Source organism: Artemia franciscana, chromosome 9 (assembly GCF_032884065.1).
Source record: "Artemia franciscana chromosome 9, ASM3288406v1, whole genome shotgun sequence".
Lineage (NCBI taxonomy): Eukaryota > Metazoa > Arthropoda > Branchiopoda > Anostraca > Artemiidae > Artemia > Artemia franciscana.
Genome location: NC_088871.1, coordinates 2,364,265 through 2,388,434, shown reverse-complemented (window position 1 = coordinate 2,388,434; position 24,170 = coordinate 2,364,265). Strand labels below are relative to the sequence as shown.

Below are 24,170 nucleotides of genomic sequence, written 5' to 3'. Positions count from 1 at the left end.
GCAACGGTGAAGTATTGATATATATCTTGACGGCTTGGATCCCAGGATCTATGAGCTCAGTCGTATGGACAGGGATGGAGCCTCACCTCCCTCCTTCCTCATATCTTGAGATTTTAAAAACTTGTTAATAATAATTATTTCCGTTTAGCTGTCTAGTTTTTTGTTTTTTTCTTGGGGGGGAATAACCCTTGCGAAAAAATTCCTATGCCTGAGCCTGCCTAAGCTTGCCTCCCCCCCATTCTGTAGACTATAAGATATAATGCTAGAAATAGCTCAAGTCCATGGTGAAAACACACAAAGTTGTTTTGTAAAAAAAAACCTTCATAACTGAAGTAGCACAAGATTCCAAGTTCAATAGCCTGTCGGAGATCTGCCCTCCTTCAGACGGCTAAACGGGATCAGAAACAAAGTTATTCACTGTGATAAACAACAATTTGTTGATAAAAAAAACTGAAGAGCTAGAAGATGCGGCACGAAAAGGGGACGTCATGTCGTTTTTCAAGCATGTCAGAGACCTTAGCGATGGGAAATCACCAGAGATAGGCGCAGTTGGATCCATCTCTGGTGTATGCTAGAAGATGAAAACGCGCAACTTGATCGATGGAAGGAGCACTCAACCTAACTGTGTCCGCTCAGCAAACAAAATGTGAAAATCTACCAGAGCCTGATCCTTCTTTGGCAGAAGAGATACAAAATACCCTGATGAGAAAGAAGAACAACAAGGCACCAAGAGTCTGCGGGATCACCGTCGAGCTGCTAAAGTTTGGAGGACAAGCAATTCTACTTTGGCTGCACATGCTGTTCTCCCTCATCTGGTCTGAACTGATACCTGGAAAATAGAAGGAAGGGGTAATCCTGTAACTGCTCGAATTACAGAGGAATCCCCCACCTGTCAATTCTTGGCAAGCAATTCGCCATAGCATTGCTTGATAGAAGTATCCAGTTTATCCGTAAGTGCTGCCGGATCCAGCAAACAGGTTTCATGCCCAAAAGATCCACGACCGAGCAGATATACACTATTCGACAGGTCATCGAGAAAGCCCGTGAGTTCCAGTGTACAGCAAATATTGCATTTGTTGACTTTAAAGCAGCTTTCGACTCGGTCGACCGTGAGTCCGTTTGGCTGATGCTAAACGAACGGGTTTCCCTCACAAATACTGCCGCCTATTCAAGGCGCTCTACACTGATACAAAAAGTTCTGTCAAGGTTAATGGTCATCGAAGCCCACTATTCGAAATAGATACTGGTGTAAGGGAAGGCTGTGTTGCTGCAACTGACCTTTTCAACGCGGTGATTGGCTATGTCATGAATCGAGAAACAAATCAAACAACCAATTCGGACTGATATATGGAGATATACTCCTAGCCAATTGCAACTTCGCAGATGATATTTCCCTGATATGCTATCCTGCAGCTGAACTCGAGGTGGTCCTCAATACACTGTCGGAAGAAGCCCTGAAAGTGGGACCACATATTAGCTGGCAGAAAACAAAATAATGATCATCGATCGAGCAGGTAAATACGCAAACTCACTAGCATTCAACGTATTAGGGCACACTGTTGAAGTTGTCAAGTCTTTTATTTACCTTGGGTCTGCCGTCTCAGATACCGATTCAATTGAAATGGGAGTCCAGTGACGCATCACTAAAGCCGCGTCTATTATGGCTCGATTATGCCGCTCCGTGTAGTCAAAGCCCAATATCAGCCGAAAAACCAAAATGCGGATCTACAACACGATGGTACCGCAAATCCTTCTCTACGGTGCAGAAAATTGGCCGGCTGCTGCTTCTGTTCGTGATGCCATAGATGTGGCCCAAACAAACTTCCTAAGACAAATCTAAGGGATCAAGTGGTACGATTTCGTCTCGAACATCCGACAGCTGACACGGATCAGACCCCCAACTCTCGTCAGCTCGCCGTAAGAGCCCTACGGTGGTTCGGCCACTTAATTTGCATGCCAGCAGAGGCACCCACCAGCACATTTTTCAATTTTGATCCTCTTTGACATGACTGGAAGCGCCCCCGTGGAACACCCTGGCTCAGAAGAAGGGACAGCCTTACCCAGTACCTCTACATGATCTGTACTGATCTCCAAGAAGCAGTCACGCTTGATCAGGACCATTCGGAATGGAGACGCAGAGTCACATCTCTCTCTACGCTTAACCACCAGCAGGAGCTTTAAGTAAGTAAGTAAGTACAACAATAAGCTAGTTTGGCTATAAATAAATACAACGATAATTGTTGCGAAACGCTGCAGATATGAATAGCTTTAGTTTGTTAGAAAATAAAAACAAAATCCAAAGACTAGCCAGACTAACCATGTGCATTTTCAAACTGTTTTTGAACTTGTTTCCAACACTAACAGCCTTTCTTCTCTTTATTAATTTATAAGCCACACTGTCATGCTATGCGTGGTATTGATCGCTCAACCGTAATTTACAAAGTAGAGAATTTTTTCCAGAGGATAAATTACTTAGAAAATACATGTTCCAACAAGGGTCCTTTCAGTTCATTTTAGTCACAATTAAGAAAAAAAGTCAATAAAGTGAGTCTTTTCATGGAAGAGAAAGAAGGAGTGGATGAACGTCTATAAATAATCAAGGCTATAAGGTTTAATTCACACCAAAACACGAACTAAAAAAAAAAAAAAATTAAAGTATAGATTAGATGATAATCCCAGGATATCATGCACAAAATGTAAAGATTACGAGAATTTGAGAGTCCAACCCAGAGGCTACTCTCTTGAATGCAAGCTTAATTCTACTGCTTAGGCAACGAATATTCTTTATTCTGCCAAAGTTTGTGCTTTTTGGCCATTCGTTTAGGGCCTGAAAAAAGCAGGTAGTCCATGAATGGGATAGAAAAAGGTCATATAAGAATTCAAAGGAATTCAAGGCTTTGAATAGATTGAGTGCAGGAGGAGCGCAGAGAGCTGTGTCACCTTCAGGTGGCCAGTTCCTACAGTAAGTTGTAAGTAATTTTTAACTTAATACGCTAAGCCTTCCTGATATACGCTGATACGCTGACTACGCTGATACGGCCTTTGACAACATGCTTGCACACAGTGGGTTTTGATTTAGTTCAACACTCCCCTCAATATCTTCTGTAAGTTTCACCTTAATACACTAAGCCTTTTTGGAGACCCAGGATCAATCACGCCTCCCTTTCCCAACAGCAAATACTATGTGTATGGGCAAAATGCACAACTTAAAGCACTTACTCGAAGGATATGTAGGGGTCAAGTCATCCCCAAAGACATAGTTATTGGACCTTTCCACTATGCTAAATAAAACGACTATCTGGATATTTTGATCGGACCTCTGTGAGGGGAGGGCAGTAGAAAAGGTCGTGGGAGAGGCGCTGGTTGTCCTCCAACCATTCTTGACTTTTAAAATCGGATTTATATAATATATATATATATATATATATATATATATATATATATATATATATATATATATATATATATATATATATATATATATATATATATATATATATATATATAATCCGGCATATCATAAGGATAAAATTTTGAGTATTTTTTCATTTTTCAATGTTTTCAGTAAAGCGCAAGCTAAGCTCTGTGCCTTTAAAAGGTTTAGAGGGCGGTAGCACCACTCCTGTTTGTATTAATTTTTGTTCGTTACAAGTTTGACTTGATTATTCATTTAATTTCTGTTCATTGTAGGATATAATCATTATCTATATCAGTATCTTTTATTTTTATTTTGGATGTGAAAAGTCATTTTTAGTTCTGTTCTTTTTTGGTTTCGTTTTTTTCAAAGTTAGTAATATCCGTTTGTGTTAAAAGAGAGAGAAAGAAATTTATTAAAACAAGAGCTAAGAGCTCATATGGCACTTGTGACGAGGCATGAAGAGCTAAGAGCCAAGAGATCATATTGTATGAGCTCTAACAAAATTCTATGAATCAATAGATTGATTAAAAAGGAAAATAAGAGGCTTAATGCCGGTCAGGATTTAAAATAAGAGCTCTAAGTCACGATGTCCTTCTAAATATCAAAATTAATTAAGATCCGATCACCCACTCGTATGTTATAAATACCTATTTTTTTTTCTAATTTTTCCTCTCCCTTTAGCCCCCCAGATGGTCGAATCTGGGAAAACGACTTTATCAAGTCAATTTGTGCAGCTCCCTGACACGCCTACCAATTTTCATCGTCCTAGCACGTCGAGAAGCCCCAAACTCACCAAATCACTGAACCCCTCCCCCCAACTCCCCCAAAGAGAGCGAATCCCGTACGCTTCCGTCAATCACGTATCAAGGACATTTGCTTATTCTATCCACCAAGCTTCATCCCGATTCCTCCACTCAAAGTGTTTTCCAAAATTTACCTTTCCAACTCCCCCCAATGTCAAAAGATCTGGTCAGTATTTGAAATAAAAGCTCTGAGACATGAATTACTTCTAAATATCAAATTTCATTCAGATCCAATCATCTGTTCGTAAGATAAAAATACCATAATTTTCACGTTTTCCAAGAATTCCGGCTTCCCCCTCCAATCCCCCGAATGTCACACGATCTGGTCAAAATTTAAAATTACAGCTTTAAAGCACAAGATCCTTCTAAATATTTAATTTCATTAAGATCTAGTCACCCTTTCGTAAGTTAAAATACATCAATTTTCCCAATCGCCCCAACTCCACCAAAGAGAGCAGATCCGGTCCGGTTATGTCAGTCACGTATCTTAGACAGTTTTTTATTCTTCCCATCCAGTTTCTTCCTGATCTCACCGCTTTAAGTATTTTCAAAGATTTCCGGTACCCCCAACTGCCCCTCCCCCAATTCCGCTAGATGCGGTTGAGATTTAAAATAAGAGATCTGAGTTACGAGGTCCTTCTAAATATGAAATTTCATTAAGATCCGATCACTCCTTGGTAAGTTGAAAATATGTCATTTTTTCTAATTTTTCAGAATTACCCCCCCCCCCCCCCCAAATAGAGCGGATCCGTTCCAATTATGTAAATCACGTATCTAAGACTTCTACTTATTTTTCCCACCAAATTTCATCCCGATCTCTCCAGTCTAAGCGTTTTTAATCATTTTAGGTTCCCCCACCCCAAACTCCCTCCAATGTCACCAGATCCGGTCGGGACTTAAAGTAAGAGCTTTGAGACACGATATCCTTCCAAATATCAAATTTCATTGAGATCCGATCACCCGTTCGTAAGTTAAAAATACCTCATTTTTTCTAATTTTTCAGAATTAATCCCCCCCCCAACTACCCCAAAGAGAGCGGAACCATTCCGGTTATGGCAATCATGTATCTAGGACTTGTTCATATTTTTCCCACCAATTTTCATCCCGATCCCTCCACTCTAAGTGTTTTCCAAGTTTTGGGTTTCCCCCTCCCAACTCCCCCCCCAATGTCACCAGATCCGGTCGGATTTAAAATAAGAGCCCTGAGACACGATATCCTTCTAAATATCAAGTTTCATTGAGATCCGATCACCCGTTCGTAAGTTAAAATTACCTCATTTTTTCTAATTTTTCAGAATTACCCCCCCCCCCTGCCCCAAAGAGAGCAGATCCGGTCCGGTTATGTCAGTCACGTATCTTAGACAGGTTTTTATTCTTCCCATCCAGTTTCATCCTGATCTCACCGCTTTAAGTATTTTCTAAGATTTCCGGTTTCCCCCCAACTGCCTCCCCCCAATTACGGGGATCCGGTTGAGATTTAAAATAAGAGATCTGAGTTACGAGGTCCTTCTAAATATGAAGTTTCCATGAAGATCCGATCACTCCTTCGTAAGTTAAAAATACGTCATTTTTTCTAATTTTTCAGAATAACCCCCCCCCCAACAGAGCAGATCCATTCCAATTATGTAAATGACGTATCTAAGACTTCTACTTATTTTTCCCACCAAGTTTCATCCCGATTCCTCCCATCTAAGTGTTTTCCATCATTTTACGTTCCCCCACCCCAAACTTCCCCCAATGTCACCAGATCCGGTCGGGACTTAAAATAAGAGCTTTGAGACAGGATATCCTTCTAAATATCAAATTTCATTGAGATCCGATCACCCGTTCGTAAGTTAAAAATACCTCATTTTTTCTAATTTTTCAGAATTAGCCCCTCCCCCAACTACCCCAAAGAGAGCGGATCCGTTCCGGTTATGTCAATCATGTATCTAGGACTTGTGTTTATTTTTCCCACCAAGTTTCATCCCGATCCCTCCACTCTAAGTGTTTCCCAAGTTTTAGGTTTCCCCTCCCAACTCCCCCCCCCCCCCAATGTCACCAGATTCAGTCTGAATATGAAATAAGAACTCTGAGACACGATATCCTTCTACATACCAAATTTCATTGTGATCCGATCACCCGTTCGTAAGTTAAAAATACTTCATTTTTTCTAATTTTTCAGAATTAAACCCCCCCCCCCTCCAACTACCCCAAAGAGAGCGGATTCCGTTCCGGTTATGTCAATCATGTATCTAGGATTTGTGATTATTTTTCCCACCAAGTTTCATCCCGATCCCTCCACCCCGATTCTCAATTTTTCTATTTCTTCCGAATTAACGGGCCCCCACTCCCCTCCAGATGGTCAAATCGGGAAAACGACTATTTCTAATTTAATCTGGTCCAGTCCCTGATACGCCTGCCAAGTTTCATCGTCCTAGCTTACCTGGATGTGCCTATGTCACTTGGTTAATACCAAGTGCCATAACAAAACAAAGTGACGCAAAATAAACAACAACGACAAATACTACAAGTAACCATCAATCTATCCCTAGAGATCTGATGAGGTCTGTTTCAGGGTAAATTTGATTTCATATATGACTTTATTTCTGCTCGTCTAAAGTTTTAGCATGGCTCTTTACTTTTCTTTGACAAACTTTGTTTTTAGAAAAGTTTTTTTTATTAATTACTGTCCAAAACACCATTTAATATTAACAGTTTCCCACTATTTGGAGAAACAAACCCCTCAAGTAAGCAGCCTTTATAATTAAAAAACAGAGCTCCGAGAAATAATAGCTTTCAATTTAAATGATTTCAATTTTGTTACATAGATAAAAGCTTCAAGTAAAAAATAATTTTATCGTTTTTTTTAAACTTAGAAAGAGTCTATCCGGAAACTTTTGTTCATGTATTGAAAACTTTCAACCAATTTGTTTTGGAATAAAAAGTTGAAAAGGGCTTGAGTCATGCAAATACCAGTCAGCATGTCACGCAAAGGAAGAAATATAGTGGAAGATTGTGGTCTGGGAAAATAAAACATTCCATCGCAATAAAATGCTGCCCAGTTGGGATACGATAGAACAAAATAAAAAGAAAAAGATATTTAAGAATAGTTAAACTGTACTCTGCAGGAGAGAAAAGAAAGCGCATCGTAATTTTGTCTTTATCTTGGACAAATGACAAAAGAAAGCTTAAGAGGAAAAAGTACATATTTTAAAGCGTTTTCTATAACATTTTAAAAAAAGAGGGGAGGTCCTTAAGCAGTTATACCCCCCACCATCAAGTATATAACTAATTTGAGTAGACCTGTTTCAGTATTAATGAGTAAAAAAGGTCATACACAAAACTGCAGGCAACAAGCTAATGAAGTAGTCTATGAAACTATTATTCTTTATGGCCCTTTTTTAAGGTCAATCTACTTTACCGATGACTGCCATTAGGTTCCTATTAAAAAGTCCAGGTTAGGGAAAACTCTATCTTGATACTGTCATCTCAATATTCTATCCCTTAAGCGGGTAACCAATCTACGGCTAGTTGCAATTTATAACAAAACGTATCAGAGAGCTAGAACTTCACAAATTCAAGGGCGTAATTTGGTATGAAGTAGGGGAGGGGCAACAGCCCCCTCCAAACCCCAGTTTACCCTCCCAGGGGAAATTTAGTTTCTTCAAAAATCTTGTGAAAATTAAGATAAGCCTGCATACTTCAAGCCTCAAGAGAAACGGGTCAGTTTTCTTTAGTAAATCATTGCCTATATGACTCATTTCTCAGTTTTACTGTCATTTTCGCTTGATTTGAGAAAATTGGCTTCAACTTTGCCCCCCCATAAGGATTTTGACGAACTACACCATTGAACTAAATGCTTATTTTACATGGATAACGCAGCAAATAGGAATAAGTTATAATACAAACATAATTTCATTAAGTTATTAAATAAAAAAACAAACAAGTTTTTTCAGTTGAAAGTAAGGGGAAACATTAGAACTTGAAACGAACAGAAATTATTTCGTATGTAAAGGGGGTTGCCCCTGTCACTCTCTACGCTCTAAGGGCGACTGCTGAAACACAAGGTGGTGTGATTTTCATTAAGATCAATTGAATTTTCGGGAGTCTTTTTCCCTTTTCTCAAAAAACAGGTAAACATCATTAGACTTGTTGCTTTTGATGGATAACATTAAACTTAATGCATTTTAAATATTTGGAATCAGCATAAAAAGCTAATTCTTTGAATATAATTAATATCAAATTTGATTTTTTGGAGTCTCGGTTACCACTGTGCCGAGAGGTTTCATTATTTGGTAAAATAGGAGAAAATGAGGCAGACTATTAGCAAAAATTTAAATCAATTAACATCCTTTCTGGTTGGTTATGTTTGTTGTGGAATTGGTCTTGTTGAACTCCACTTTGCGACCGGCTGGAAACACTAATGTACACTTATTAAGTAACCTGAGGGAGTCACAAAGATGAAAGCTGAAGGGAAGTCATCCATCGGTTGAAAGCAGTGTTTCCCGCTGGATTTGTTCCAGGAAAGTGTTTCTTTGCCTCCATCTTCCTCATCCATCTCTTGTTGAAATTGACGAAGAACTTCCATTTCGACTCAACCTTGAGACCAGAGTAGGGTTGATTGGAAAAAGCATCCATTTTTTTTAACAAGTAGTTATTTTCACGAGGATGAGACGTAGACATGAGTCACAACAGCTCCAAAAGGCGATAAAATTTTGTTTTAGTAGTTTTGTATTTTAGACAGAATCCACGACGAACAAAAGGATTCCTGTCCTAAAAGACTAAGATGATATTCAAAGAAACATTTGTTTCTATTCTTACCCAGAAGATTCACTAAAAGTATTTTGGCTCTTTATGTAAAGATAAACTTCTCAGCGAAAAAAAAAAGCGACGACCTTTTTGTTTAAAAGAAAGAATAATATACCACTTTTAACAGATATTTCTGAATTCAATGGGTTATACCCAACCAACAACGTGTTTAACGCCCACAATGGAAACCTAAAGTATAATTGTTCAAATGATCACGGATATTTAATGATTGATTGAAATTCGAACAAAAAAAATCTTGAGCTCGAGTATGAACGAGAAAAAAATTGCAGAAATAATTGATATGAACAAACATTAAAAATTTAAAATAAAAAATGCAAAATATGTATTACTCATAAATTAATCATACTATATATCTGGTCTGAAATTAAGGAGCGATATTAAAACTTAAAACGAACAAAAATTATTCCGTACATGAAAGGGGCTGTCCCCTCCTCAAAGCCCTCGCTCTTTACGCTAAAGTTTAAATCATGAAAATCAGGGAACAGCAAGGATATTATCGTATAGTAATACCTTAAATCAAACAATTTTTTTTTCACAAGAAATTAAAGACTTGAGAAAACAGATGCTATATTAAATATTAAAGGATCCTATCTCCTCAGCCCTGGCTCTTTGGTAAGAGCCTTTACGCGATACTTGGAACAGCAATTTTTTAAAGTAAAATTTCTGGAACGATAAATTCTAGAGCAAAGAAATGATTGTTTAAAGGAAAGAGTAATAGAAAGAATACAGATGTATTTGCAACATATTTTATGCTTCAGATAAGAGTAGTCAAGAAGCTAGTATCGCTTCTTTAAATATATTTCCCTCTCCAAATCATATTTTTAAGCTAGGATAGCTCATCACAAACTCGTTTCAGCTTTTAAAATCCCATTATAACACTCGGTTTCCTTCAGACAGATGGGAAGCAAACTCAATTATTTTGACCTTACTTTGAGCTATTGGAAGAATAGATAGGCCCCTAGAGGTTTTCAGTCCTCTTTGGTGCAATTTGGGGAGGGACTGGATTTCATTTAACAGAAGATCTTTCACTTCACGAGGAAGTAATTGCGTCAAGAGTTAATTGTCTTACTTAGTAAACATCTCTTTTTTCTTTTTTTTTTAACTTCCCTTGTTACATTTTTCTTACGTACTTAATTATATCTAAAGGTTTCTTGTGGAGCTTAACAAGGAGCTTGAGGAGCTAACGGGGAGCTTGAGGAGCTCTTGAGGAGCTTAACAAGGCAAAGCAGCGTGGCTAGACAGAAAGCTGTGGGTTTAGCTCCATTTCCTTCCAAAAAATATGATGTCTTCTACATAAGTGATTTATCAATGATTTAATGGTTATAAAATATCTTTTCTGTTATTAGACTCCCAAAACATCTTCCCAAAAAAACAGTCTGACGCAGAAAAAATGCTTAAGTTTTTTGTTTTTTTAATAGCATTCAGCATAACAAAAAATGGATTGCGCAAGTGTTGAGGCAGAATTGGGAGCATCTGAACCTGTAGTAAGAAAACAAAACAAAGGAGAAAAATAGCAAAAAAGCTCTAGAAAAGATCTCCCCATGAAAAGAAAAATTGGCAGCATAAAAGCGTCATTTTGATCAGTTTTAAATTTGTCCTTTTCCAGTCTTATTTTTTTCAGTCTACGATCTTATTGAAACTATATAAAACAATCATTCAAAAAGAAGTCGACATGGATACCACGCTAGAATCTGTTCTGTCACACAAAATGATTCATTTTGGAGGCTAACTTCATTTTCCAATAAATAAGGTGGGACAAACCTTCGCTTGGAATAAATTTTTATTAAATGACTAAAAAATTTGACATTACAAAGAACGTAAAGACCCTTTGTTTCCACTGGCTGTATGGGTTGAGGTTGTCATAGCAGGTCATTAGACAACTGATAATGTGCCATAAAATCCTTTTTTTTCTTTTGAGGCTAACATAAGCAGAAGACTGCCTTCATTAAACTAGCTGATGAACATACAAAAAGTGTATTGTATGATCACTTTTGAAAACAATCACTTTTTTCCTGGCTCCAGGAATTTTCGCAAGGTATTTTTTCCCCCCAAGAACTAAAATACATAAATCTAGCAAATATTATACGCTGAATCCAAAAATCCGGCCAGTACGTTTTTGTTGCTTACAAATCTTAGGAGAAACTTTCTTGTCTACAAGACACCAAAATTTCATGAAAAATATAACAGATGATAGGTCAATACAGTGGGTGCTTTAAAACCCTGCTTAAACTTCTAACCTACTTGATCAGTCGACCTGGGCAGAGTCCAATAGTGATTGTATAAAAACTGCTAGACACACACGCTCTCTAAGCATGAAGATCTAGAGGGATTTTCAATATAAATACCACCAACCATTATCAGTGAAAAAAAAAATATTGAAAGAGAGAGACACGAGGCACCGTGACTTTTTTTATTTTATTAATACTAGAATTTAGTTTTTAGATGTATATACAAAGAAACTTTCTTAAGTAAAACGCAGTGTTTTCCCGTGTAATTCAATAACGGAAATAAAAGTTTTGAAGACAAATTTAAGCTTGACAATATATTTTACTGAAAAACAAATAAAATTAATAACACAGTTTGAATATTATCCAACTGATGTTTAAAAATACTACAAAATGCACGGAAGTACAAAATCAAACGTACATCTGGCACGCATGCAGCATTTTTTTCGGTTGGGGGGGCATTAAAAAATAAATTTAATGATAATTTTGATAAGAAGCATCTGTTTAAATTAGGGAAAATACAAGATATAAGGGGGAAAATGTTACCAGAGAGGGTTAGCCACCCCCCCTCCTGTACGTTCTTGAATTATACAATCTCCATTTTACTGAAATCCTGTCTAAATTTAAAAATCTCTATCAAAAAGTTCGTGGTAACGAACTGTAAGTAAGGAGCGACCCGGCTCAATAGTAACCGAAACTCTAAAAAACGGAATTTTAATACCAATAGATATATGAAAAATTAAATTTTATGCTAATTTCAAATATATAACTTTCATCAAGTTTAGTCTTGCCTATCAAAAGTTACGAGACTGAAAAAATTTGCCTTATTTTCGAAAAAAAAGGCGAACAACCCACTAAAAGTCTTATGATCTTAATGAAAATCACACCATCAGATTCAGCGTATCAGAGAACCCTACTGTGGAGGTTTCAGGCTCCTATCTGCAAAAAAGTTGAATTTTGTATTTTTTTTTGCCAGAAGAAGGATCACGGATGCGTGTTAATTTATTTTTTTTTTCTTCCCAGGGGGGATCGCGTCGACCCAGAGGTCCTAGAATATCGCGAGAGGGCTTATTCGAACGGAAATCGAAAGTTCTAGTGCCCTTTAAAGTGACCGAAAATTGGAGGGCAAGTAGGGCCCCTGCCACACCCCCTGCTGCTGCCTACTGGCCCCTGCCAGTATTATTTAAAAACGATCAGAAACTTAAGACACGTTTTTTCAACTGAAAATAAGGAGCAGCATTAAAACTTAAAGCGAACAGAAATTATTACGTATTAGAGGGGGTTCGCTCCCTAGTCAATACCTCGCTTTTTACACTAAATTTTTTTTTAGTACTTTCAAAAGAGCTATTTAATCTAACTAGACAGCCTCTGTGATTCAGTGGTCATTCTTAAAGAATTGGAACAAAATTCAAACTTTAGGGTAAAGAGCGAGGTATTAACTAGGGGGCAAACCCCCACATATACGTAATAATTTATGTTCGTTCTAAGTTTTAATATTGCTCCTTACTTTCAGTTGAAAAAACTTGTTTTTTATATTCAATTTGAAAAGGGACGCATTTTGGGGGAAATGATTAGACGAACAGGTAGATTCAAGTGTCAGTAATGTAGGGTACACGTTCTTCCTCAGTTCTACATCGTGAGAAATCAGGACAAAAAGTACAGAGAAATCGCTGCAAAGAGGACCTCGTTTACTTTAGCGTCTTTTTATCACCATTAAATACGTAAGTATGTGGTGGCCCAAATCAAAGAACATTAACTCCAATTTGGTCAGAGTATCATACTAAATCTTCAGCTTCAACGAGCATGCCATGCATGCAAATTTTCAGATTCGACATTGTTTAAACAAGTTTCTTTATTCGTTTCTTTTTTTTACTTGAACCTCAAAAGCACCTTTTTTTAGAATCAGACCTCTTTCTGATTACCTTTCTTAAACTCTGGACGTTCGAACTTCTTCCTGCGTTATACGTTATCCCTAGTTCTTGATTCGATATCCTCGCCATATTCTTGATTCTTACTGCTGATTTATACTACAGCATTATCTAAATAAGGCCCCTTGTTTAACTTGTGCCTTAATAACTACCTGTTAAGTGTCAAGCCTACAAAAATCATTCTTTAAAATCTAAGCTTTTATACTTTTCATTGTAGTATACCACTACTGTTAATAATTTATGCCCAAATTCTTTGAAAATATCGTCACTTTCATTTAAGAAGTAAGCCATTAATAAGATATTAATATAAAGATAAACGAGCATATATCGCTTCGTATAGACGTCCGAAAATTTTACTTGAATCTGCACTGATGATTAATATTAATCTAATAATATAATACTAAGTTTTATTTGCTGTTTCTTTCTTCTCCCTGTTTCTGAAAGCATTAGTTGGTGATCTCTTGTATTTACTTGAATCTGTACTGATTATTAATATTAACCTAATAATATAATATTAAGTTTTAATTACTGTTTCTGAAAGCATTAGTTGGTGATCTCTTGTATATGAACATTGTACATATGAGCATAACCCTGCATACAGATAATGCCTACAACTTTGCTACAGCAGTAGCTTAAAGATTAGTCTTTTTACAACTCTAAACTTCGCGTTTTATGTTGTGGGATTTTGGAGTTTTGTTTAAGAATCTAAAGCTGATTGGCTGACGTTGTTTCTATGTGGAGTCAGAATGATGCAGCAATTTTGACGTAACAATGTCTCCATAAGTTTACAGGGAAAACCAAAAAAGAAAACCGTTTGTGTTTTAATAGGGATATATATGCTGTTTTGGTACATATTAATTATACAGAACACACCCAAGAAGTGAAGCAAGGGCAATCATATTAAAATATACCCAAATATGATGAAAATATAAATACTTTAGTAACAGAATTATGGGAACTACAACAAAGAATTATGGAAAACAGGCCGTTAGTTTCCATAGTTTTGTTACTAAACTATTACAATTTCATCATATTTTGGTATATTTCATTATGATTAACCTAACTTCAATTTTTAAGTGTGTACTAGCTAACAAGAAAGTACCTAAGCTAATTATAGCCGAGTACAAGAGAAACAATAGGTTTATTCAGATCATTTCCTCTGATAGAATGATCTAGCTTGATACAGGCGTTCATTTAAATTTATTTCGGGGTGAGCGGATCAAGAGGAAAAAAAAATTCGAAAGCGAGAGGTTGAAACTTAAGAAAGCCCTATTTTTAATTTTTTTTTTCAGATAATATTAACGTTACCAGCCCAAACAAACCTACACTAACTTTATTGTGAGAAGCTTCATTTATGGAAAGTAAAAGTTTCTCTTTCTATAAAAGTGGAACGTGCAGAACATAGCACTCAATTTGGGTAATGGTAAATTTGGTAAACTCAATTTGGGTAAACTCAATTCATGCTGGGTAAGTACACCCAGCATGCTTTAATATGTACATTATGAAATGCAAATCCTAAAAAGTGGGGTAATATCGCAAATTCTAAATGCCAGCAATATATGGTACCCAATCTATGGGGTATCCCAATCTATTCAAAGCCTCACTCTTTAAAAAAGTGCAAATTTTAAAAAGTGGGGCTCAAAGTTTCAGGCCCCTTCTATTATTTGAATAATATACCCTTTAGAACTGCAAATACTACTAATAACTCACTGCAGCCCCAAGTCACCTGAGGCCAACACAGCTACGCACGCTCCTCCTCCATCCCAATCTATTCAAAGCCTCCCTCTTTAAAAAAGCGGAAAATGTCAGTAATATAGGGTACCCAATCTATAGGGTATCCCAATTATTAAAAGCCTCCCTCTTTAAAAAGTACAAATTAAAAAAATTGGGGCTTAAATCTCAATTTCAAAATAAGTAGTGCGCTCTAAAAACCAATTGTCATTAAAGGTCGTTAAATACGGCGATATTATGTTAATTACGAACAATTAAGAATGTTACTTACGTTCCATTTTAAAATGGCAAACAACAACATAATTAGCCCCTTATATGCTCATAGTAAGTAAAAGGCGCTAACACTAAAGTCTCTTCAGCACTTACAATAATGAATCTGGGTCAATATTTTGCTTTATCTGATGTTTTGGAATGACAAAGACTCCAAATAATTAATTATCATTAATACTAATTGCGTTCTGGAATGCATTCGAAAACAAGACATGTTCAAAGCATCTAGCATTTTTTTTTTAAAGCATAATATACACGAGCCCTTACGAAAGGGGTGAGAGGAAGAGACATCGTCTCATGTATAATCAAATAAAAAAAAAGAGTTTTTACTTAACTGAAAGTAAGGAGCGACATTAAAACTTAAAACGAACAGAAATTACTACATGTATGAAAGGGGCTGTTCCCTTCTCAACGCCCTGCTCTTTGCACTAAAGTTTTTCACTGTTTTAAAAAGTAGATTTGAGAGAAAAAGTCACACTTTAGCGCAAAGAGCGGGGCTTTGAGGAGGAAACAGCCCCTTTCATATAAAAAGCAATTTCTGTCCTTTTTTAAGTTTTGATGTCGCTCCTTACTTTCAGTTAAAAATAACTTGATTTTTTTAATTAATTGTAGATAGGAGCTTGAAACTTTTGAAGTAGAGTTCTCTGATACGCTGAATGCGATGGTGTGATTTTTGTTAAGATTCTATGGCTTTTAGTGGGCGTTTCCCCCTATTTTCCAAAATAAGGCAAATTTTCTCAGGCTCGTAATTTTTGATGACAAAGATTAAATCTGACAAAACTTATATATTTAAAATACGCATGAAAATCCGATTCTTCTAATGTATCTCTTAACAGCAAAATTCCGTTTTTTAGAGTTTCGTTTACTATTGAGCCGGGTCGCTCCTTACTACAGTTCGTTACCACGAACTGTTTGATAAAATTAGCTGGTTTAAAATTCTTATCTATCTCATGAGTGTAACTAAAACTTCTTTTTTCAATCTTGGACAAGTTTCACTGAGTTTCACATCGCTTACAATAAACAGTTAGTTTTGTCACATTTAGGGATTGCATCAAAAAGGGGAGAAAACAACTAATAACTAGTGACTTAATTTTGTAACTTCTCTTTTTACAGAATAGAATTTTGGAAGCTACAGCGATGACAGTGGTCAAATATGGCTCTGAAGCATGGGCACTCCAAAAAGCGGATGAAAATTTGCTTTATGTTTTTCACAGAAATTGCCTACGGATTCTTCTGGGTACCCAGATGACTGACCGTATTTCAAACAGTAGACTGTACGAAAAGTGTGGTTTAATCCCTCTTTTAGGGCTATAATGAGAGAAACGTGGAGATGGATAGGGCACGTTTTGCGGATGAAGGATGACAGATTACCGAAGAGTATCCTTTTCAGCCAGCCGTCTATGGATAAGCGGAAAGCAGGTAACCCGCAGTTGGGGTGGGAGATGTCATAAAGAAAGATTTAAAGGAAATTGGAACTTCCTGGGATGGTGTAAAGAGGGAAGCTTTGAATAGATTCGGTCAGAGGAGGAGCAGGCGTAGCTGTCTAGCCTCAGGCGGCTTGGTTCTGCGGTGAGTTGTCAGTCGTAGTAGTTTTTAGAGACTCATGGATTTTCCACGGTCCATAATTTATCTATTCAATAATTTATTTCTAGGAAAAATTTCTGATTTGCATCAAAACATTATTTAGCATGGATTAAAGGTTAATATCCCTGCATTAAAATATTTAACCTTCTGCTGAGAATACATGACCATTGCTGAAAAGAAGAAGAAAGAAAAACTTCGGTTTCATTTCTACGAGTTTTCACAACATTTTTATTTCAGATACCCAGTGTTCCAAGACTATGACCAGGAACGGATTGAAAAGTTTCAGACCCCTTCTAATGTTTAAATAATCTACCCATTAGAACTGCAACTACTACTAACAGTTCACTGCATCCCCAAGCCACCTGAGGCCAGCATAGCTACGCACGCTCCTCCTTCATCCCAATCTATTCTAAGCCTCCCTCTTTACAGCTTCCCAGGAATTTCCAATTTGCCTAAGTCCTTCCTTATGACCTCTTTCCACCCCACTTGGAGACCTGGTTTTCGCTTGGCCCAAGACGGTTGACCGAAAAGGACCATCTAGAAAGGTTGGGACAATCTACCCTTTATGAGCAGTTAATCCGTTCATGTGTGAATAATTGAATATTATTAGTATTTTCATCTATTAATATCCCTCCATGGCTTAAACTTGGATAAATAAAAATCCCTCCCCTACAAAAAATATCTGAAAGCACTGCAGCCCAACTATCCAAGTTTAATTGCTGTTTTCAACCACACAACTGACCAGTTTTTTTCAAACAATTCGTGGTAACGAACTGTAGTAAGGAGCGATCCGGCTCAATAGTAACCAAAACTCTAAAAAATTGAATTTTGATATCAATAGCTACATCAAAAGAATCGCATTTTAATGCTGATTTTAAATATATAAGTTTCATCAAGTTTAGTCTTACCCATCAAAAGTTACGAGCCTGAGAAAATTTGCCTTATTTAGGAAAATAGGGGGAAACACCCCTAAAAGTCGTAGGATCTTAACGAAAATGACACCATCAGATTCAGCGTATCAGAGAACCCTACTGTAGAAGTTTCAAGCTCCTATCTACAAAAATGTGGAATTTTGTATTTTTTGCCAGAAGACAAATCACGGGTGCGTGTTTATTTTTATTTTTTTTTTCCCAGGGGTCATCGTATCGACCAAGTGGTCCTAGAATGTCGCAAGAGGGCTCATTTTAACGGAAATGAAAAGTTCTAGTGCCCTTTTTAAGTGACCAAAAAAATTGGAGGGCATCTAGGCCCCCTCCTACACTCATTTGTTTCCCAAAGTCAACGGATCAAAATTTTGAGATAGCCATTTTGTTCAGCATAGTCGAAAACCATAATAACTATGTCTTTGGGGATGACTTACTCCCCCACAGTCCCTGGGGGAGGGGCTGCAAGTTACAAACTTCGACCAGTGTTTACACATAATAATGGTTATTGGGAAGTGTACAGACGTTTTCAGGGGGATTTTTTTGGTTTTGGGGGTAGGGTTGAGGGGAGGGGGCTATATGGGAGGATCTTTCCTTGGAGAAATATGTCATGGGGAAAAAAAAGTTCAATGAAAAGGGCGCAGGGCGCAGGACTAATCTGGTCACGTTAGAAAAAACGTCAAATTCAGAGCTTAATATACAATGCTGGATGTTCGGAGCCTCTCTATTATGGAGTATAATTTGAAAATAACACAACTATACGAGCGATAAAACATATATACCACAACCATAACTCAACTAACGAAAGAACTGCTAAGAGATAACACAACTATAAAGCGAAAACAGGTGAAAACTAACGGGAAAATAATTGAACTAAGAGGTGGAAGGGGCCCAGAGAAAAAATATAATCCTTTTCCAATTTTGAGCCTAACTTCCGCAAAGGAGTAATAATGTCAGAAGCCCCGAAATACCGAATTATTTTCTTTTTCCTATAAGACCGGGGTAAATGAAACAGAAACTTACAATAGCGGAAATATAATATACACAATTCAGCCAGATCTTGTCTTTTTTTCAGAATAGGTGAAATACCAGATAGGAAAAGTATTGAATGGTCGCAAAAACTAGTGTATAGCAATGCAAGCGCTTTTCGATAATTGAATAAAAAAACAAGTTTTTTTAACTGCAAGTAAGGAGCGACAGTAAAATTTAAAACGAACAGAAATTAATCCGTATATGAAAGGGGCTTTTCCTCCTCAACACCCCGCTCTTTACGCTAAAGTTTGACTTTTTCTCTTAACTCTACATTTTAAAACACTAATAAACAGTAATAGAAAAGTTAGTTAAAAACTAAAAGTTATAGTTGCCTTTTTATGTAACCGAAAAATTGGAGGGCAACTAGGCCTCCTTCCCCACCCCTTTTTTTTCAAAATCGTCTGATCAAAGCTAAGAGAAAGCAATTTAGCCAAAAATGGAATTGATATGCAAGTTTCATTTTAATAATCTGTTAATCTGATTCAATACAAAAAAATTCAATAAGATTGGACAAGTCCTATGGTGGAGAGCCAAAATCAAACATGCATTGATTCAAAAACGTTCAGAAATTAAATGAAAAAAACTAGTTTTTTTAACTGTAAGTAAGGAGCGACATTAAAACTTAAAACGAACAGAAATTATTCAGTATATGAAATGGGTTGTCCGCTCTTCAACGTCTCGCTCTTTACGCTAAAGTTTGACTCTTTGCCACAATTCTACTTTTTAAAACAATTAAAAGCTTTAGCGTAAAGAGCGAGACGTTGAAGAGCGGATAACCCATTTCATATACTGAATAATTTCTGTTCGTTTTAAGTTTTAATGTCGCTCCTTACTTACAGTTAAAAAAACTAGTTTTTTTCATTTAATCTCTGTCTAAGAACGATGGTTAAGACAAAGCCTTCTGTCAAATGAATATACCTGCCATAGGGACATATCTGAGAATTTATACCAGAGGGTTCGTGTTTCAGGGAAGAGCTAAGTTCTTCAAAAGTCTAAAAACTTTAACAGATCACACAAGAAGAATAGAAGAATACGTAAATCTTGAAATTTTTCGAGAAGATGTCAAGGTATATAATCACTCCTATTGAATATATACCTGATTTCTCGTTTTTTTTTCGGTTAATTGCCATTTATAATAAGTTATTTACGATATTGTATTTTTAAATGCCATTTCTCCAAAGACAAAGAACACCTGCCATTGACTTTTGCTTCAAAACAACAAAAATCCTATGTTCCTCAACGTGGTACAGCTACCATGATTCACATAAAAAAGAACATTTTCTTGACACTCCAAAATTACAAAAAAAGAAGATGAAATAAAATGCAACCTGAGTCTGTAAGAGCTTAAGGGCTGGACAGCATGAGTGTAAATGGGGTGAGATGAGGAAAAGGGACAATTACCCCTCCCCATAGATTTTGAAAAACACATATCCTAATTTTTTTTTGTATTTTCACTGGAAAAAGATAACAAATTTGCCTCCCCCTTAAACTTGGAAAAATATCTCCCCCCCTCGCCCATTATACATTTCCATGGATTGACATCCGTGCTGGGCAACACAACATTTTCAAACAGTTCGTGGTAACGAACTGTAAGTAAGAAGCGACCCGGCTCAATAGTAACAAAACACGAAAAAAACGGAATTTTGATACCAATAGATATATCAAAAGAATTGGATTTTATGCTGATTTTAATATATATATATATATATATATATATATATATATATATATATATATATATATATATATATATATATATATATATATATATATGTATATATATATATATATATATATATATATATATATATATATATATATATATATATATATATATATATATATATATATATATATATATATATAAGTTTAGTCTTACCCAACAAAGGTTAAGAGCCTGTGAAAATTTGCCTGATTTTCGAGAAAAGGGGGAAACACACCCTAAAATTCATAAAACCTTAATGAAAATGGCACCATCAGATTCAGCGTATCAGAGAACCATACTGTAAAGGGTCAACTTCTTATCTTTAAAAACGTGGAACTATGTATTTTTTGCCAGAAGAAAGATCACTTTTTTTTTAGGGGTAATCGTATCGACCCATTGGGCCTAAAACATCGGGAGAGGGCTCATTATAAATGAGATTAAAAGTTCCAGTTCCATTTTTAAGTGACCATAACATTGGAGGGCAACTAAGCCCTTCCTACACCACCCTTTCCCCAAAATCGCCCGATCCAAATTCTGAGATTGCTATTTGTTCAGAATAGTTGAAAAGCCTAATGACTATGTCTTTGGAGATAACTTGACCTCCCAAAGCCCCTTTGACTTCCCAAAGATCTGGGAAAGATCTTTAAGTTATAAAATTTGCCCATTGTTTACGCATAGTATTTGTTATTAGGATGTATGCATACACTTTTCGGGTGGGGAGGGGAGGACAAACTTTTTGCTGAGGGGGACTTGGCATTTGGAGAATTTTCCACGGAGAGGGAATTTGTCCAGGGGGCGAACTTTTCAGGAGAAAGTGTATACTGGGAGAGTTTGCCAGAATTCCTGTATCAAATTTCTTTATATGTCTTGTTTTCTCTTTAATGACTTGATTTTACGCGCTGAGGTGTTAAGGGTAATTATCTGAAGTAAACTTTTGTTAGGATTGAATTTTTCAGAGGATATTTCCATGGAGAGGGCGATTTTCCCGTGGAGGTGGAGCCAGATTTCCTGGCGTTATTTAAAAAACGATCAAAAATCCAATAAAAAAAACAGGTTTTTTCAACTGAAAATAAGGAGTAATATTAAAACTTAAAACAAACATAAATTATTACGTATACGAATGGGGTTGCACCCTCCTCAACACCGCGCTCTTTATGCCAGAGCTCAAACTTTGTCCCGATTTTTTAAAAACGACTCCGAAACACAGGTGTCGTTTAGTTTAAACAACAAGTAACTTTTTTTTTTTAACGCCGAAAAACTTTAGCGTGAAGAGCGAGGTTGAGGAGGGGGCCACCCCCTCACATAAGTATTAATTTCTATTCGTTTTAATATGTAATACTGATCCTTACTTTCAGTTGAAAAAACTTGTTTTCTACTTAATTTCGAGTAAAAACGGCCGTATTTATTCAGTACAGACGGATTCCGCCAATTTCGAACTAGAATTAATTTCAGGTTAATGCTCACATCCAAGCTAACTTTTAAAGTTTGGGGAACTTTTTAAGCTTCGGTATTTTGGAATAATTTTAACATATGAATTATGGTTTGACTTACTAGCTCAGTTAATATGTAAAAGCGTACATGTGTGAGTCATAAGCTCGATTTTTCACACGTACTTGATAGGTTGGTTAAATTGTTTTCGTTGAATATCCATGTTTTAGAAATTTAAAGCAATTTGCCAATAATTCGTCACCTTTACGGAGAAAAAGCCAGCTTATCACTCACACGTGTACGCTGTACCCCACAGAAAGGGTATTTAGAATTATTGAACATCTCCACAAAGAGTAAATAACAAAGTGCGCTATTGCTGCCAATATCAAAATCAAGAACTAAAGTCGAATTGCTAAAAACTTCGTTTTTCTCAAAAAAGCTCACCTTTCCGCAGTTCATGTATTCAATGGCTGTTTCTCGGAATAGAAAATAAACATGCTCGCCGTGACCAAAACTGCTGACAAAGTTAGGGGCTGAAAAAAAAAAGAAAGAAAATGTAAACTATTATTATTATATGAAATGCGAGCAAGAACTCGATACGCTGACTTTTATTACAAGAGTTATGGCCATAATATAGCTGTAAGAGATCAAAATTAATGGGCCATGGAAAGTTGACAGTTTCTTAAACACTTCTATAAAATGATTTCCAGTCTTTTACACCACATCAATTTAAAAAAAAAACTAAAAAATCCCAAAATTGAAATTATAATAAGTGAGAACGCAGGGCAGTGGAAAAATGAAGGAAATCTTTTGCCAGTTAAAACAAGTAAAATATGTAAATATTTCGAGAGAAACTTCCGCTCTGCTGTCCTAAATGCAAAAATAAAATAAAATATCGACTGAAGTCCACGAGACGAAATAAACTGACTCATTAAGTTTAAAGTTACCCATGACAAGCTACGATCCTGAGAAAATTCGCTTGATTCTCGAAAAAAAAGGGGAAACAACTGCAAAAAAGTCGAGGAATCTTAAGTAAAAATTTAATGTATAATCAGATTCATTGCATCAGAGAACCCTAATACAGAGGTTTCAAAAATGTGGAGTTTTGTGTTTTTGGTCATAAGAAATGTCACGAATGCGTGAGTGTTTATTTCTTTGTTTCATGAAGAACACACGTGAAATACACACGTGAAATACACAAGTCACGTGAAATAGGCTTTAGGTACAAAAATCATATTAACCATGAAATTTCGGCAAAAGGGGAGGACGGTCCCAGAACCCCTCCTATAAATGAGTCTTAGTTACTGACTGAAAGTTTTGCATTATAATTTTGCTAATCCAGTCATATAGAAATAAAACTGTTCCACTCAATGCTGAGAACCACGGAATAGGGCCTCGATGTGATGTAGTTGGTTTTTCGGCGACCTGGCATTGGATAATGGTTTTATTAGTCCAGTCATATAGAAATAACACTATTCCACTCAATGCTGAGAACCACGGAAGAGGGCCTCGATGTGATGTAGTTGGTTTTTCGGCGACCTGGCATTGGATAATGGGTTTTATTAGTCCAGTCATATAGAAATATCACTATTCCACTCGATGCTGAGAACCACAGAAGAGGGCCTCGATGTGATGTAGTTGGTTTTTCGGCGACCTGGCATTGGATAATGGGTTTTATTAGTCCAGTCATATAGAAATATCACTATTCCACTCGATGCTGAGAACCACGGAAGAGGGCCTCGATGTGATGTAGTTGGTTTTTCGGCGACCTGGCATTGGATAATGGGTTTTATTAGTCCAGTCATATAGAAATATCACTATTCCACTCGATGCTGAGAACCACAGAAGAGGGCCTCGATGTGATGTAGTTGGTTTTTCCGAGACCTGGCATTGGATAATTGTCACAAGTGGAGGTATTCGTACTGCGAAAAAAGAGGTGATGTAGCTTAGGTGAATGCAAACAACTTTGAAAGTAGTTGCCAAAAATGTGTTCCAAAATTTACAACAAACACTGCAATAATTTTTATACTGCTTCTCTAACTGCACTGCTTGGGGCCGGAAATGAACAAAAAAGACAAACACTTTTCATTGTTATTTTGAGCTTTGTAAAAACTGTCGACTATGACTTTCATTGCAAGATTTACACCCATAAAACAGTTGGAACTAATCTAAATTAATGGTCCTTGGGATGCAATGAGGTTTCACGTGAAAAAAAATAATCAAGACCGATCCAAAAATCCCGTCTAACTTGACTGCCAAAAAGATAATAATAATTTTGATTGATACGGTTGATGATAAATTACTAAAATTC

At 36.5% G+C, this 24,170-nt stretch overlaps 1 protein-coding gene across 1 annotated transcript in view; it reads right to left on the bottom strand.

Annotated features, from left to right (window-relative positions):
• LOC136030874 (semaphorin-1A-like) overlaps window positions 1-24,170 on the bottom strand; it is a 380,467-nt gene that overhangs the window by 126,157 nt on the left and 230,140 nt on the right. Inside the window, exon 9 of the mRNA XM_065709948.1 lies at window positions 22,304-22,392. Within this exon, the coding sequence (XP_065566020.1) occupies window positions 22,304-22,392 (89 nt within the window). The remainder of the gene's footprint in view (window positions 1-22,303; window positions 22,393-24,170) is intronic.